The 12,640-nt window shown below is 49.3% G+C and overlaps 1 protein-coding gene and 1 non-coding gene across 2 annotated transcripts in view; one reads left to right on the top strand and one right to left on the bottom strand.

Moving 5' to 3' along the window:
- The first annotated feature begins 4,241 nt into the window (after positions 1 to 4,241).
- LOC124516773 (U6 spliceosomal RNA) lies at positions 4,242 to 4,344 on the top strand. Its single transcript, XR_006963172.1, has one exon. It is a non-coding gene; the product is annotated as a U6 spliceosomal RNA (small nuclear RNA).
- A 5,535-nt stretch (positions 4,345 to 9,879) lies between these two features.
- The window catches only part of TCEA3 (transcription elongation factor A3), a 38,029-nt gene continuing 35,268 nt past the window's right edge, over positions 9,880 to 12,640 (bottom strand). The window contains exons 10-11 of the mRNA XM_047085792.1: positions 12,187 to 12,258; positions 9,880 to 9,971 (exon numbers count right to left, since the gene is read on the bottom strand). Of these exons, the coding sequence (XP_046941748.1) occupies positions 9,963 to 9,971; positions 12,187 to 12,258 (81 nt within the window). The 3' untranslated portion in view covers positions 9,880 to 9,962. The remainder of the gene's footprint in view (positions 9,972 to 12,186; positions 12,259 to 12,640) is intronic.

Raw genomic sequence — 12,640 nt, 5'->3', positions numbered from 1 at the left:
TATGCTTGTCTTGAGTCAGGCCTTAACTTCGACGTCAGGCCTAATATAGGCGCTGGCTTGTGTTGAGTTCTGCTGGGATTAGCCCTAATTTGACAGCCGGGGCCTGAGAGAAAAGCGGCAGCCGCCCACTCCCCAGGGGAGACTCGGCGGCCGCGGTGGAACTTTGAGCTCCGCCCACGCACTACGTCTCCCAGCAGCGCCTGCGGCACTCTCACCCGGCTACTCAGACTACAACTCCCAGGAGGCCCCGCGCCTCCAGTGCGCTGGCTAGGGGAGTCCGCGGCTCGGCCAGGCGGTGTCCCGGCCCTGTTGCTATTAACCCTGTACGGGCATCCAACCTTGTCCTTCTTAAGAGAGCGCCGCTTGATGGGCGGGCTGAGCTGCGTCCAGCAGAGAAGAGAAAACCCGAGGGAAATCAAAAGCGAGGGTGGAGGATAGGGCGCATAAGAAGGAGCAGGTCAAGCCCCAGGGCTGAAAAAACCCGTCCTGATCATCCCTGGGAGCTTGTCTACTAAGAGGATTTCTGACGGTTTCCTGCACGGATGGGCTCTTGGGCCTCTGAGGGCCTGGCGGGCCCTCAGGATGCGAGTAGTCCCTGACCCGCTGAAGGTGGGAAACCGAAAAACCAAGCTGGGAAAGAACAGACTTACCGCCTGCCCCGCAGAAGATCCACTAGATCGCCGGCTCCAAGATCTGAGAGGCCTCAAACAGATTCCAAATCCGCAGAGTTCTCTGAGACTTCGAGTGTTTGGAAGGATTCTAGAAATCACTGGCAGATCCCGGATATCTCAGACCCGCAGGTAGATCTCAAACCCGTAGACTTGCAGGCAAAGCCCAGAGATCGTAGGCGGATCCCAAAGACTCACAGACTCTCAAGCAGCTTAGGGAAACCACACACTCATAGGCAGATCCCCGAGACCACAGCAGCTAGCCAAGAAACACCAGCAGCGGCTAAGCTGCATTCAACTGGAGTTCTTCCGAACGGAAGGACTTGCAGCCTTTCCTTTCCCCAGCCAGGATGAGAAAATTAGACAATGGAAGCCGAACATTGGGGAAAGCAGGCATTCTGCGTGGGGAAGAGCTCTGAGCTCGCTGTAGCCTTGGAGAGGGAAGTGATGGAAAAAGAATATAGCAGCTTATTAGGGACTCCCACCCTCTTCAAGTTATAAATATCCCCAGAACCTTGGCTACGTGCCCAGAAGCCTGTTGTCTCTAACTTTACAGGAGATTTCTCTGCCTGGGCTGGGAAAGGGGCTTTTCTTTTGTTTTGCAGATACATCCACCCACTGAGTGACTTGAATTCTACCCCCCCCCCCAACATGACTCCAGGCTATGCTTTTATTAGTGAGTGTCCTGTTCCCAGTGCCCAGTTATTTATGGTTAAATTACTCAAGTGTCTAAAAGAACTAGGACCCTACCCAGCCATGAGGCAGACTCCCACTCCCACTGCTCTTCCCATCCCCAGCTGTGAGGTTAGGAATTCTTTAGGTAGCTCAGAATTGTACCATCCTACCCCATCTGAAATTTATTTGGGTACCACAAAAAAAAAAAAGAAAGAAAGAAGAAAGAAGAATTGTAGAGGATTCCCAAGAGACAATATCCATAGAGCGAAGAGGGTGGGCATCGAGGTCAAACAGACCTGAGTTGGAATCCAGGCTGTCTATCCTCTAGATAGTCATTCAATCTCTCCAGGCCCATTTCCCTGTATGTAAAACAGGGCAATCATACCTAAGGCGGTGGTGGGCACTAAGTGAGATGGCGTAAAGCCCTCCACACAGAATGAACACTCACATGGTAGCTGTTATTATTAATCCTGCCTTTGGTGGCAGGGGAGACTTCCAGAAAGGCCTTGTGGATATTTTCACCGGCTCAGAAAATCTGGGAAGTCAGAGTGCTGGTGACCTTCACCCACATAGTGTTTCTGTCGGAAATCCAGAGGGAATTGGAAGTTGGGCCAGTTTGGTGGGTTCAAGCAAACTGGTGTATTGAGCCTATTAGAGCAGAGGTGTTTGAGGTTGCCAGAACCCGGCCAGTGGAGGCCTCGCTCGTGTTCTGGGAAGCTCCTGGGACGACTTTGGCTGAGTAAACGCACATCTCTAACTGGGCCTAAGGTGAGTAGAGCGCCTGCGCCACTCAGCCCAGCAGGGCTCCCTTTTCAGCCCTTCTCTGACAGATTGCTTTGTAAACTTCCTTAGGCCTCTCTCCCCCTTGCTCCGGTGCTTTAAGTCCTTCTTTGTCCTCCCTCTGTTTCTTTTATTCCTCAGGCCTGCCTGGGGGCAGGACAACTTTCCTCTCCCAGCCCTGCTTGGCTGCTTGCCTCCTTCTGAGTGCTTTTCTCTCTCTTCACCTGGGACCCTCAAGAGGGTGGAGGAGAAGAGAGGCGAGAACAGAAGCTGCGTTTGGTGCCCTTGAGGAGGAAGGGTAGGAAAGACAGTGGGTGAGGGGTTTCCTGCTGCAGCCTTCAGCTGGACTCAGGTTGGGGTTACTGGAGAAGGAGGTGGCTTCCTGCCCCATTGTTCAGGACTTCATTGTTTCTCAGGAATACTTATTGTATGTGAATTTTCAATAATTAACTTGCAAAGCTGTACGTGTGCCAATCATTCAGCAAACAGTGAGCACCTACTGCGTACAGAGGTGGCAGCACAGCCTATCAGCACAGAAAGGGGCCAGAAGAACCTTCTGGCCAGGGTCTCCAAATCAGGCTTTTGACACAATCTCCAAACGGGGTTTCACATTATGGCAGATCCACTGACCGGTTTGATCAAAGACCCTCCGTCTGTGTCCCTAAACTTGTTTCTCATTAACAGACCGCTAGGCCTGTGGTGCATTATAAATTATTATATTTCAATAAATCCTATGATTATCTTGTGAGAAGCACAATTATGTTGTATTTTTTTTTGTATTCTTAGAAGCATTAATTTATTAAACATGGAAAAACTTGCCTCAGTATTTGCGAATTTGTTTTGCCATCTCCTCATTTTCAAAAATACCAGGCACATCAAAAAATCAAAGTGCCCCGGGCTCCTCTTGACCCGCCCCCCACCCCCACCAGGAGCAGAGAGGAAGCCTCATCACAGCACAAGGAGCTGGGGACACGGGGACACTTGCAGTGACTAGGAGTCCCTGCAGTCCAACTGCTGTAGTACATGATGAGCAAGTCTGTGCCGAGGAGGGGGCGGACTGAGAGCAGAGGGCAGGGGAGGAGGCTTCGGAGAGGAGGTGACATCTGAGCTGGCTTGCAAAGACTGTAGGAGTCTCGGAGGTGGAGAAGAGAGGGGAGGGAAAGCATTCCAGTCTTGCAGAACAGCATGTGCGAAGTCACGGAGGCGTGAAAGGACAAAGCTTGTTCCAGGATAGCCAGGACTGTGCATGGCTAGAAGGAAGAGTGTGGAGGTGGAGTGGCAGGAGGAGGAAGCCGAGCAGGGACAGTCTCTTGTGTCCCCTTGCCTGCCTGTCTCTGCCTTTGGCTGTGGATCAGCAGAGCCGGTGATGAGGTACAGATGGGGGGGGGGGGGTGCGGCCTGGGGGCTGGCCTGGGGTGAGAAGAGCAGATTGACTCTGCAGAAGGAGCGGGGAGTGGAAAGGATAGGGAAGTTCTTTAGGAACCCATGCATTTCAGCTAGTTTTCTCCCGAGAGGATCAACATTTTCCAAAAATGTAAACAATTGCATTAAAAAATGTACAAGCTTACTTAGCATTATTTAGCCTACTTAAAGGCATTGCGAGGCCCACAGTCACTGAACATGTCTCTATTCAGTACCAGACACTGCGGGGAGATAGGACACCGCCCTCACGGTGACTGAAGGGCTGTCGTAAGGATTACATTTGAGAATGGCTCCAAAACATGGGCACAGAGAGGGACTGGCCACACGGCGGCCATGACTGTTATGAGGGAAGTAAAACACATCACAGATACTCTGTGAGATAAAGCCGTATTTCAAAGCAGCTTAGCGCGTGAACAAGGACCCGGGTTCAAGTCCAGATTCTGTCTCCTAGAAGCAAATTGCTCTCTGGACTTTGGTATCCTCAGTTTTGTAAAAAGAGTGTAGTAATAACAATTCAGAGAGACAGAAAGTAGAACAGTGCTTGCCAGGGCCTCAGGGAGGAGGGAATGGGGAACCGTTCAACAGGTATAGAGGTTCAGCTTTGCAAGATGAAAAACGGTCTGGAGATTGGCTGCACAACGATGTGGATGTACTTAACACTACTGAACTGTACGTACTTAAAAATGGTTCAGACGGGGGCTCACTTTGGCAGCACATATACGAAAATTGGAACAATACAGAGATTAGCATGGCCCTGTGCAAGGATGACACACAACTCCGTGAAGCAGTCCATTAGAAAAAAAAGAAAAACAACCCACCTCACACTTGTCAGAATGGCTAAAATCGGCAACACAGGAAACAACAGATGTTGGCAAGGATGTGGAGAAAGGGGAAGCCTTTTACACTGTGGGTGGGAAGGCACACTGGTGCAGCCATTCTGGAAAACAGTATGGAGGCTCCGCAAAGCGTTAAAAATGGAACGACCCTACCACCAGCGACCAGTGACTGCATTGCTAGGTAGTTACCCAAAGGATACAAAAATACTGATTCGAAGGGGCACATGCACCCCAATATTTACAGCAGCATTATCCACAATAGCCAAATTATGGAAAGAGCCCAAATGTCCATCGACTGAAGAATGGACAAAGAAGATGTGGTATATATATATGGAATATTACTCAGCCGTCAAAAAGAATGAAATCTTGCCACTTGCAATGACGTGGATAGAACTATAGTGTATTACGCTAAGCGAAATAAGTCAGGGAAAGACAAACACCATATGATTTCACCCATATGTGGAATTTAAGAAACAAAATAGATGACCATAGAGGAAAGGGGGAAAAAAGAGAGAGGGAAACAAACCACAAGAGACTCTTAACTATAGAGAACAAACAGAGGGTTGACGAAGGGAGGTGGGCGAGGGATGGGCTAAATGGGTGATGGGCGTTAACTTGTGATGAGCACTGGGTGTTATGTGTAAGTGATAAATCACTAAATTCGACACCTGAAACCAGTTTCACCATGTATGTTAACTAGAATTTAAATAAAAACTTGAAAAAATGCAAAAAAAAAAATCCCCCCAAAAGGTTAAAATTGTAAATTTGATGTTATATATATGTGATCCCAATTTTAAAAAAGAGAGTATAATAACAGTAAGCAGTTCATGGGTCCCAGGGTGAGTTGAGACAATGTAAATTACTCCCCTATTACACTAGCTAATGTTTCCTAACCAAGTACTTTGTGTCAGGTATGATCGTAATGAGTCCTCAAAACCCTCTGAACCAGGTGCCGTGATCATCACCATTTTACAGATGAAAAATGGAGGCATACATAATGTGTCCAAGATACCCAGTTAGCAAATGCTCAATAATTATTAGATATTATTGATACTATGATACAAAGAAACCATCACCATCATCTTCATGGTAGAATGCAGTGTAATTATGACAGTCTCACAGCATTGTGCAAGTTCTGAGGAATATCCCTTGTGGCCAGGGGTTAGAGAAGACTTCACAGAAGATGTGCATCTGGGGAGGGGTGAAGTGGGTGAATAGGATTAAGAGGTACAAACTTCCAGTCATAAAATGTCACAGTGATGAAAAGTACAGCGTCGGGATTATAGTCAATAACATAATGCTGTACGGTGACAGACGGTGAGTATACACTTCACTGTGATGAGCACTGAGTAATGTATGGAATTGTCAAATCACTATGCTATACACCTGAAACTAACATAACGCTGCGTGTCAACTGTACTTAAAAAAAAAAAAAAAAAGATGGGGGCACCTGGTGGCTCAGTCGGTCAAGCCCGGCTCTCAATCTCAGCTCAGGTCTTGATCTCAGGGTTGTGAGTTCAAGCCTCGTGTCAGGCCCCACACCCAGTGTGGAGAGACGGGTGCCTTGGGTGGCTCAGTCGGCTAAGTGTCCGACTCAGTTTCAACTCAGGTCATGATCTCACAGCTTCATGGGTTCGAGCCCCTCATCGGGGTCTGCTCTGGCAGTGTGGATGGAGCCTGCTTGGGATTCTCTCTCTCGGTCTCTCTGCCCCTCCCCCACTTACGCTGTCTCTGTCTCTGTCAAAATACATAAACTTAAAAAAAAAACACGCATCTCTTGGGGCGCCTGGGTGGCGCAGTCGGTTAAGCGTCCGACTTCAGCCAGGTCACGATCTCACCACGGTCCGTGAGTTCGAGCCCCGCGTCAGGTTCTGGGCTGATGGCTCAGAGCCTGGAGCCTGTTTCCGATTCTGTGTCTCCCTCTCTCTCTGCCCCTCTCCCGTTCATGCTCTGTCTCTCTCTGTCCCAAAAATAAATAAACGTTGAAAAAAAAATTAAAAAAAAAAAACACGCATCTCAAGTGAGCCGCTGAAGAATGGTAAGATTAGGGTGAAGGTGGGGGGGGGGGAGCAGTAATCAGAACAGGCATAGTTTGGAAGGTCCATCAGGTTTTCAAGGGCAAATACGTCCCTTAGGCTGGAGCAAAGGGGCAGCGGAGGTGGAAGATAAGCCACCCAAGACAGGAGAGGAGCTCTGAAAGTGAAACCAAGGAGTTTGAGTTTGACGGCTGGTGGAAATCCAGTGGAGGTGACTGGGGAAACAATGCGCAGAGCCGTGCGAGGCACATGCAGGTAAGGGAAGGATGCTTTGAGTCGGGAGATCAGTAAAAGGTCTTTGCATCGGTGCAAGAAAGAGAAAACCTGAAAGACAGTGTTGCAAGCGATAGCAATGGAGACAAGGGTTGGACAAGGGAGGGACTATAGGATCCGTAACTGACAAGTAATGAGAGCAAGGGGAAAGCGTCAGAGATGCTTCTAGGTAGTGAACCAGCTAACAAATACACAAGACAGAAGAAGGCGTTTAAGAACGTGAATATGTGAGTTCAGTTTCAGATTAATTGTATTGAGAGGGCCTGTGTATTGAGAGGAGAAATCTAGATAAATACTAAGTGACATCAAGTTTTAAGCTCCAGGAATCCAGGGCTAAAGACGGAGATTTGGTAGTCTGGATATAGTCTACGAAAGACTTCTCACCGGATATAGTCTTTGAGGATCCTGTAACCTTCTGAAAATATCTTCTAACTTGGTCATAAGATCTTGAAAGTACTTTGTTTTCAAGGTCTCTGGGCCATAACATCGCTGGTGAGACGCTCTCTCCCCCATCCCAAGCGTGTCGCCTCAGTGTTCCACCTTACCTGACCTGCTCTTCTTCCTCCTGTAAGGTAGCAATCTCCACACACACCCCCCCACCCGACACACATCCCCAGGAAGACTTCCTGGTAGCAGAAGTTCATGCTAACTCCCTTGCCGCTCGCCCCCTCTTTGTCTCTGACATGGAGGAGGAGATGGGGTTAAATCACGAGTCCCAGCCAACAGTCTGCGCGAAGACAGCATGACAAGGAGGAACACAGCACGGCCAGTGTGGCTGGAGCACAAAGTGTGGGGGCAGGGCAGAGGCCAGCCCCGCAGGGCCTTGTGGACCCTGCCAAATGCAGTGGGGGAAAATGGAAGGCCTGGAACGGGGGTGGGGGAGTGGGGGGACTCTAACATGACCAGAGTTGCGATTCTGAAAAGCCCATTCTGGTCAGCGCAGTGGAGAGCCTGAATTGGAGCGGGTCCAGAGCAGACACAGGAAGACCAGTTGGGAGGGTATTGATGTCTGCTGATGAACACAGTCTGAGGCCTGTTCATGCTTTTCTGGGTCCTTTTGTGAATGTAGATGTGTACTGTATAGATGTGCAGACTGGAGCTGACTTGTTTTTTTGCTGTTTAATCTGATTCATCTCCTTTGTAAACAGTAAGGTCATTGAGGGTGGAGATTCGGTTTTTTGTATTTTTTCCTGTGCTGTGACTCCCTGGGACACTGGGAGCACAATGGATACGGGCACCGTGACTACTGAACCCCCCCCCAGTGCCACTTTAAACAGCCCAAAGTAACATTTATTGACCTGAATGTATTGATAATTGTTGCTTCTGGTTTCTAGGCATTTGGATGGAGGATTAGATCATGCAAAGAAAAATCTGGATATCTAAACCTTTACTACTCAAAGTGTGTTCTATAGACCAGCAGCAACAACATCACCCGGGACGTTGTTAGAAATGAACAATCCGGGGGCGCCGGGGGGGGGGGCTCAGTTGGTTGAGCATCCGACTTCGGCTCAGGCCATGATCTTGTGGTTCGTGAGTTCGTGCCCCGCGTCGGGCTCTGTGCTGACGGCTCGGAGCCTGGAGCCCTTTTCGGTTTCTGCGTCTCCCTCTCTCTCTGCCCCTCCCCCGCTCACGCTCTGTCTCTCTCTCTCTCCCTCAACAATAAACGTTTTTAAAATTTTTTAACTAAAATAAATAAATAAATAAAAAATCTCACCCTCCCCCCAGACCGACTGAATCAGAATCTGCATTTTTAACATGATTCCCAGGGGGTTCCCATCCACACGGAACTTTCAGAAGCACCTGGCTCCGGAGGCAACACCGGCCCATACTTCCATGGGTAACATGCCTCCCTCAGGTACAGCTCTTATCACATCCTGTCGGGCATGGAAGACTGCTTATGGTTTCTTTCCCTGCCAGGCCTGGAATTCCTGGCAGGTAGGGACTGAGCACTGTGTAGGACTCTGGAGCTTTCATAGCATTGAGCACAGTGACAGGAAGCAGAAGACCAGGGTTTCGGTCCTGGTTCTGCCACTTACAAGCTCTGTCTTTTATCTTCCGTGGGAAGACTTTCAGTCCCTCCAAAGGACCTACCCCAAATCTGACTTGCAAAGCTGAAGGTGGTGGCAGATTTCCACGCACGGTTTATTTACAGGGCTCATCTATACAAGGAGGCGCTTGATGGATGGAAGGAGGAAGGCAATGACCAATCCCCGGATGATGCCAGGGCATATAAGGAGCTTGGACTGAAGTTGCTCCCAACAGCTGCTGTAACAGTGAACCCAGGCGGATGGAAACCAGTGGCCTCTGCACAATGACCCTGTGAAGTAGGCACTCATGCCACTCCTACTTTTACAGGTAAGAAAGAGGCCCAGAGAGGCTAAGTGACCTTCCCAAGCTCTCACGAATTCACAGACCCCTGTACTTTGGCTATTTAAGGAAACACAGGGTCTAGGAGGCTCAGCCTGGGGCTGTCAGAAGGCCAGAGATAGCCAGAGACTGAGGCCCTGGATGCGCCCACCAGACCTGCTCACAAGGTTCTTCCAGAAGGTTCCAGCTTTGCCTAAAGTTCCTATCAGCATAAAATTCAAGCCAGTATCATTGCAGGAGGAGCACTCCAAGGTGCCTTGCGCCCTGTAAGCTGTGAAGAGTGCATTGCCAGGGCCCGGAAAGGCTCCAAGCCTCCGGATCTCCCAGGGACCGCAGAACTCAAAGGCATTGCTGTACCTTTCGCTCAGAAAGCCTGAGCTCAAGATGATCTGCTCCCTGCCTTAGAGGGACTGGGTCTGGAGTCCTTAAAGGTGCCCAAAGCGAGCATAAACAGGGCATCGCAGAGAGTCTGGGAAGAGATGAGAAGTAAAAATCTTTCTACACGGCGCGGGAGTCCCATCTGCCTACGCCAAACTGTGTGCGTGCCGTTCCGCACGTGTGGCTCTGAGGGGTTGGGGGGGTGGTAAGATTTGTGTCCGGCTGGTATTTTTCAATTTGGAAAAAGCTGAGACAGGACACCTCGGGCATGAAGCCTCTAAGCTCCTGCAAGAGGTTTGTCAACACAGACTCTTAGCGTCGCACCCCAATTATGCTACCCCATTAGCATATATTAATAACTGATTATTAACATGCAAAAGGCTTCTCCCTCTGATCCCTAAGACCCCATTCAGAGTTCGGCATTTTTCTTCATCTTAATTTTTATTTTTTTCTCCAGCTAGATTGGCTTAGTGCTTTCTCTTTGTTCTTCCTCACCTTGTTCACTGAAATCCTGGCTGGCGGTTCCATCAGCAGAACTACAAAATCAAAAAGGCAGTAACATTTTAGAGCTTTCCCTGCGTCACCCGAGGAGGCCAGGGGGCAGACGGAGGGGACATGAAAAAGAAGGTAGTATCTGGAGCCACACAGACCAGAATCCAAATCCCAGCTCTGCCATTATTAGCTGTGTGGCCTTGAACAAATCACTCATCTGTAAAATGGGATCAGAGCGCTGGCCAATGCAAGAAGATAGCAGGTAATAAATGACTGGAAATCTGATGCCAGGTATGTGGTGGGCTTTTAATTCATGGTCAAAAACATCGCTGTGATTACTATTAAGCCTCCCACATGGCAATGGACAGACACTACCTGAAAATCAGAAGTCATGTAGCTACTACCTCTAGTGAGCCCTGCCTCTCCAACTAAGAGATGAGGGCGGGGAGCTGGATTCACGGCATGCAGAATGTTCTTTTCCCAACTGTAAAAATTACAAGAGCTACCATTTGTTGAGCACTTCCTCTGGGATAGGCAATATTACGTCCTCACCATCACTGTATGAGGTAGACACTATACTATCACTCCCATTTTTGTAGGTAAGGGAGCAATTCAGACAGGTTAAGTGACTTACTCAAACTCCCATAATACCAGTAGGTAACAAACGGACCATAATAAGAGTGGTGGTTTCTATGTGTCAGCACATATGTGCTCAGGGCTTTTTTTTTTTTTTTTTTGGTATAGTTGTACAGGTTGTTCACTGCACAAGAGAGCCTGGCCACAGGGCAAATTGGGGCTGAAACTTAGCTCCTGCCCCGTCTGCCTAGTTCTGTATCCTGGTGCAAGGCTGGGTTCACTTGGAGGCAGGGAGACCCTTTTCCGATTTGACAAAGATACCATATGTGCTATCAGAAGCCCTGTTAATGTTGTATTTGTATTACCTTCTCTAATCCTCAAAACAGCTCTGTGGACTAGATATTAATACCCGCATTTTATAAATGACGAAACTCAGGCCTGGCAAATTCAGGTCACTTAGCAAAGTCGCTTTGTAAGTGATAAACCTAGAATCCGAAACTGATATCAAAGCCCATGCTCTAAACCCCAAGGCCACTACACTGGCCCCATCCCTAAGTGTTCAACAAGTGAATAAAGGAAAAATACATAATCATCTGACTTTCACCTTAAAAAATAATAGCGGTTCTAATGAGGCCCCAGGGCTATCAAGGCCTTTAGTAAGGTTGCAGAAAACTCAATCGATCAGGAATTTGGAGTACTGTCTTTCAGTGCTCCAAACTGTGCCGGCTTTATGCTCGCTAAGTATTTTTCAGTGGCTCAATTTCCTCGCCTGAGAGCGAGAGGAATATTTCTCATAGTTGTTTGCAAAGCGTGTATGCATACGTGATGATCTTCGCATCAACCATGGGAGAAACGCATCACCATCACCCTTTTGCTCAGGGAGATGCATGGCATGCTCAGGGCCACACAGTGGGTAGGGCAGAGGGGGACCTAAAACCAGGGCTCCCAACTCCCAGTCAGTCTTGGGCTCCTTGCCAAGTACCTGAGAACTTTCGGGGCACCTGCAGCCTGCCTGGTGGCCCAGGCTGCACACAGTGCACGTGCAAGTCAGACAGTACTGGAAACTGACATGAATCACATGACCACACTGAGTCTTTCCAGAAGACGTGGCAGGAAGGAGCACTCTGGTAGGAGTCTTTGCTTGGTTCCCATGCCCTAAAACAAAACCTCTGCCTTTGCAGGGGCTGGAGAAGCCCAGATTACAGTCTTGGGTAATTTAGGGCTTTTCCAGAGCTGCCTTATGAAGGGAAGATGACCTGGGAGCACTTGGTGGCAATGCCCCCTGACAGGGCTCAGCCTTGCGCTCACCCCTGGCTGTGCCGGGCAGGGTTCAAAGGAAATCGCATCTGCGAAAGAACTCTGCAAAGAGGTGTGGCCCAAATGCAGAGTGCTATTGTTTTTCCTCCCCTCTGTGGATCTCAGGAGGCTGATTGCATCTGTGCTCAAATGACAGACTTGCCCATCCTGTGATAAAATGTGGGCGGCTGCTCCCACCCCAGCCGGCTGGCTTCCCCAACAAAAACATGCACATGCACTCTCTCCCCGCCTCCCCAGCAACCACCCGCCACTATCTCCAGCTCTGCAGGCTGGGAAGCCCCCCTCCTTGGCTGTGGGTATACTACTCCTTATGTGGGGCAGCAGCTGTGGATGACAGGGGAGGGAGAAAGTTACAGACATACAGACCTTCCAGCGATTGCCACATTCATTGCATAAGACAAAGGTAGTCATGGGCTCATCAGCACTGCGTGTCTGCACCTGAGAGAGAACAGAGCCGCTCAGGAATTCACTCCTGTGCTCTAGGACCTGCCGTAGCTCCCACTGTCTATAGCAGAAGGTCCAAATCCCAGAGCTTGGCACTGTGATTCCCGCCCCACTTTGGCAATTCCCTCATCACTGAGAGCAGCATATCCTTGTCTCTCCTCTCTCAGGTCCATCAGTTCACCTCTAGTGCCTCTCTGGCTCACCCAGCCCTCTGCACTTTCACTTTTGGCCTCGATCCTTCTGAACTGACCTCTCTTCTCTTGCCTCAAGGCTCAGCTCCTACAGGAATGACTCACCTCTGGACACACCCTCGTGGCTGTGCTCCACTGATCAGAACTTGAGTGAGCTGGGAGCACCCTTAAAGACCATCGAGTTC

The sequence above is a fragment of the Lynx rufus genome, unplaced genomic scaffold (assembly GCF_022079265.1).
Source record: "Lynx rufus isolate CCGP_SWC_20201006 ecotype Redwood Valley unplaced genomic scaffold, mLynRuf1.p SCAF_2, whole genome shotgun sequence".
Taxonomy (NCBI): Eukaryota; Metazoa; Chordata; class Mammalia; order Carnivora; family Felidae; genus Lynx; species Lynx rufus.
The sequence above is the reverse complement of the archived record's forward strand: the minus strand, read 5'-3'. Positions and strand labels throughout refer to the sequence as shown.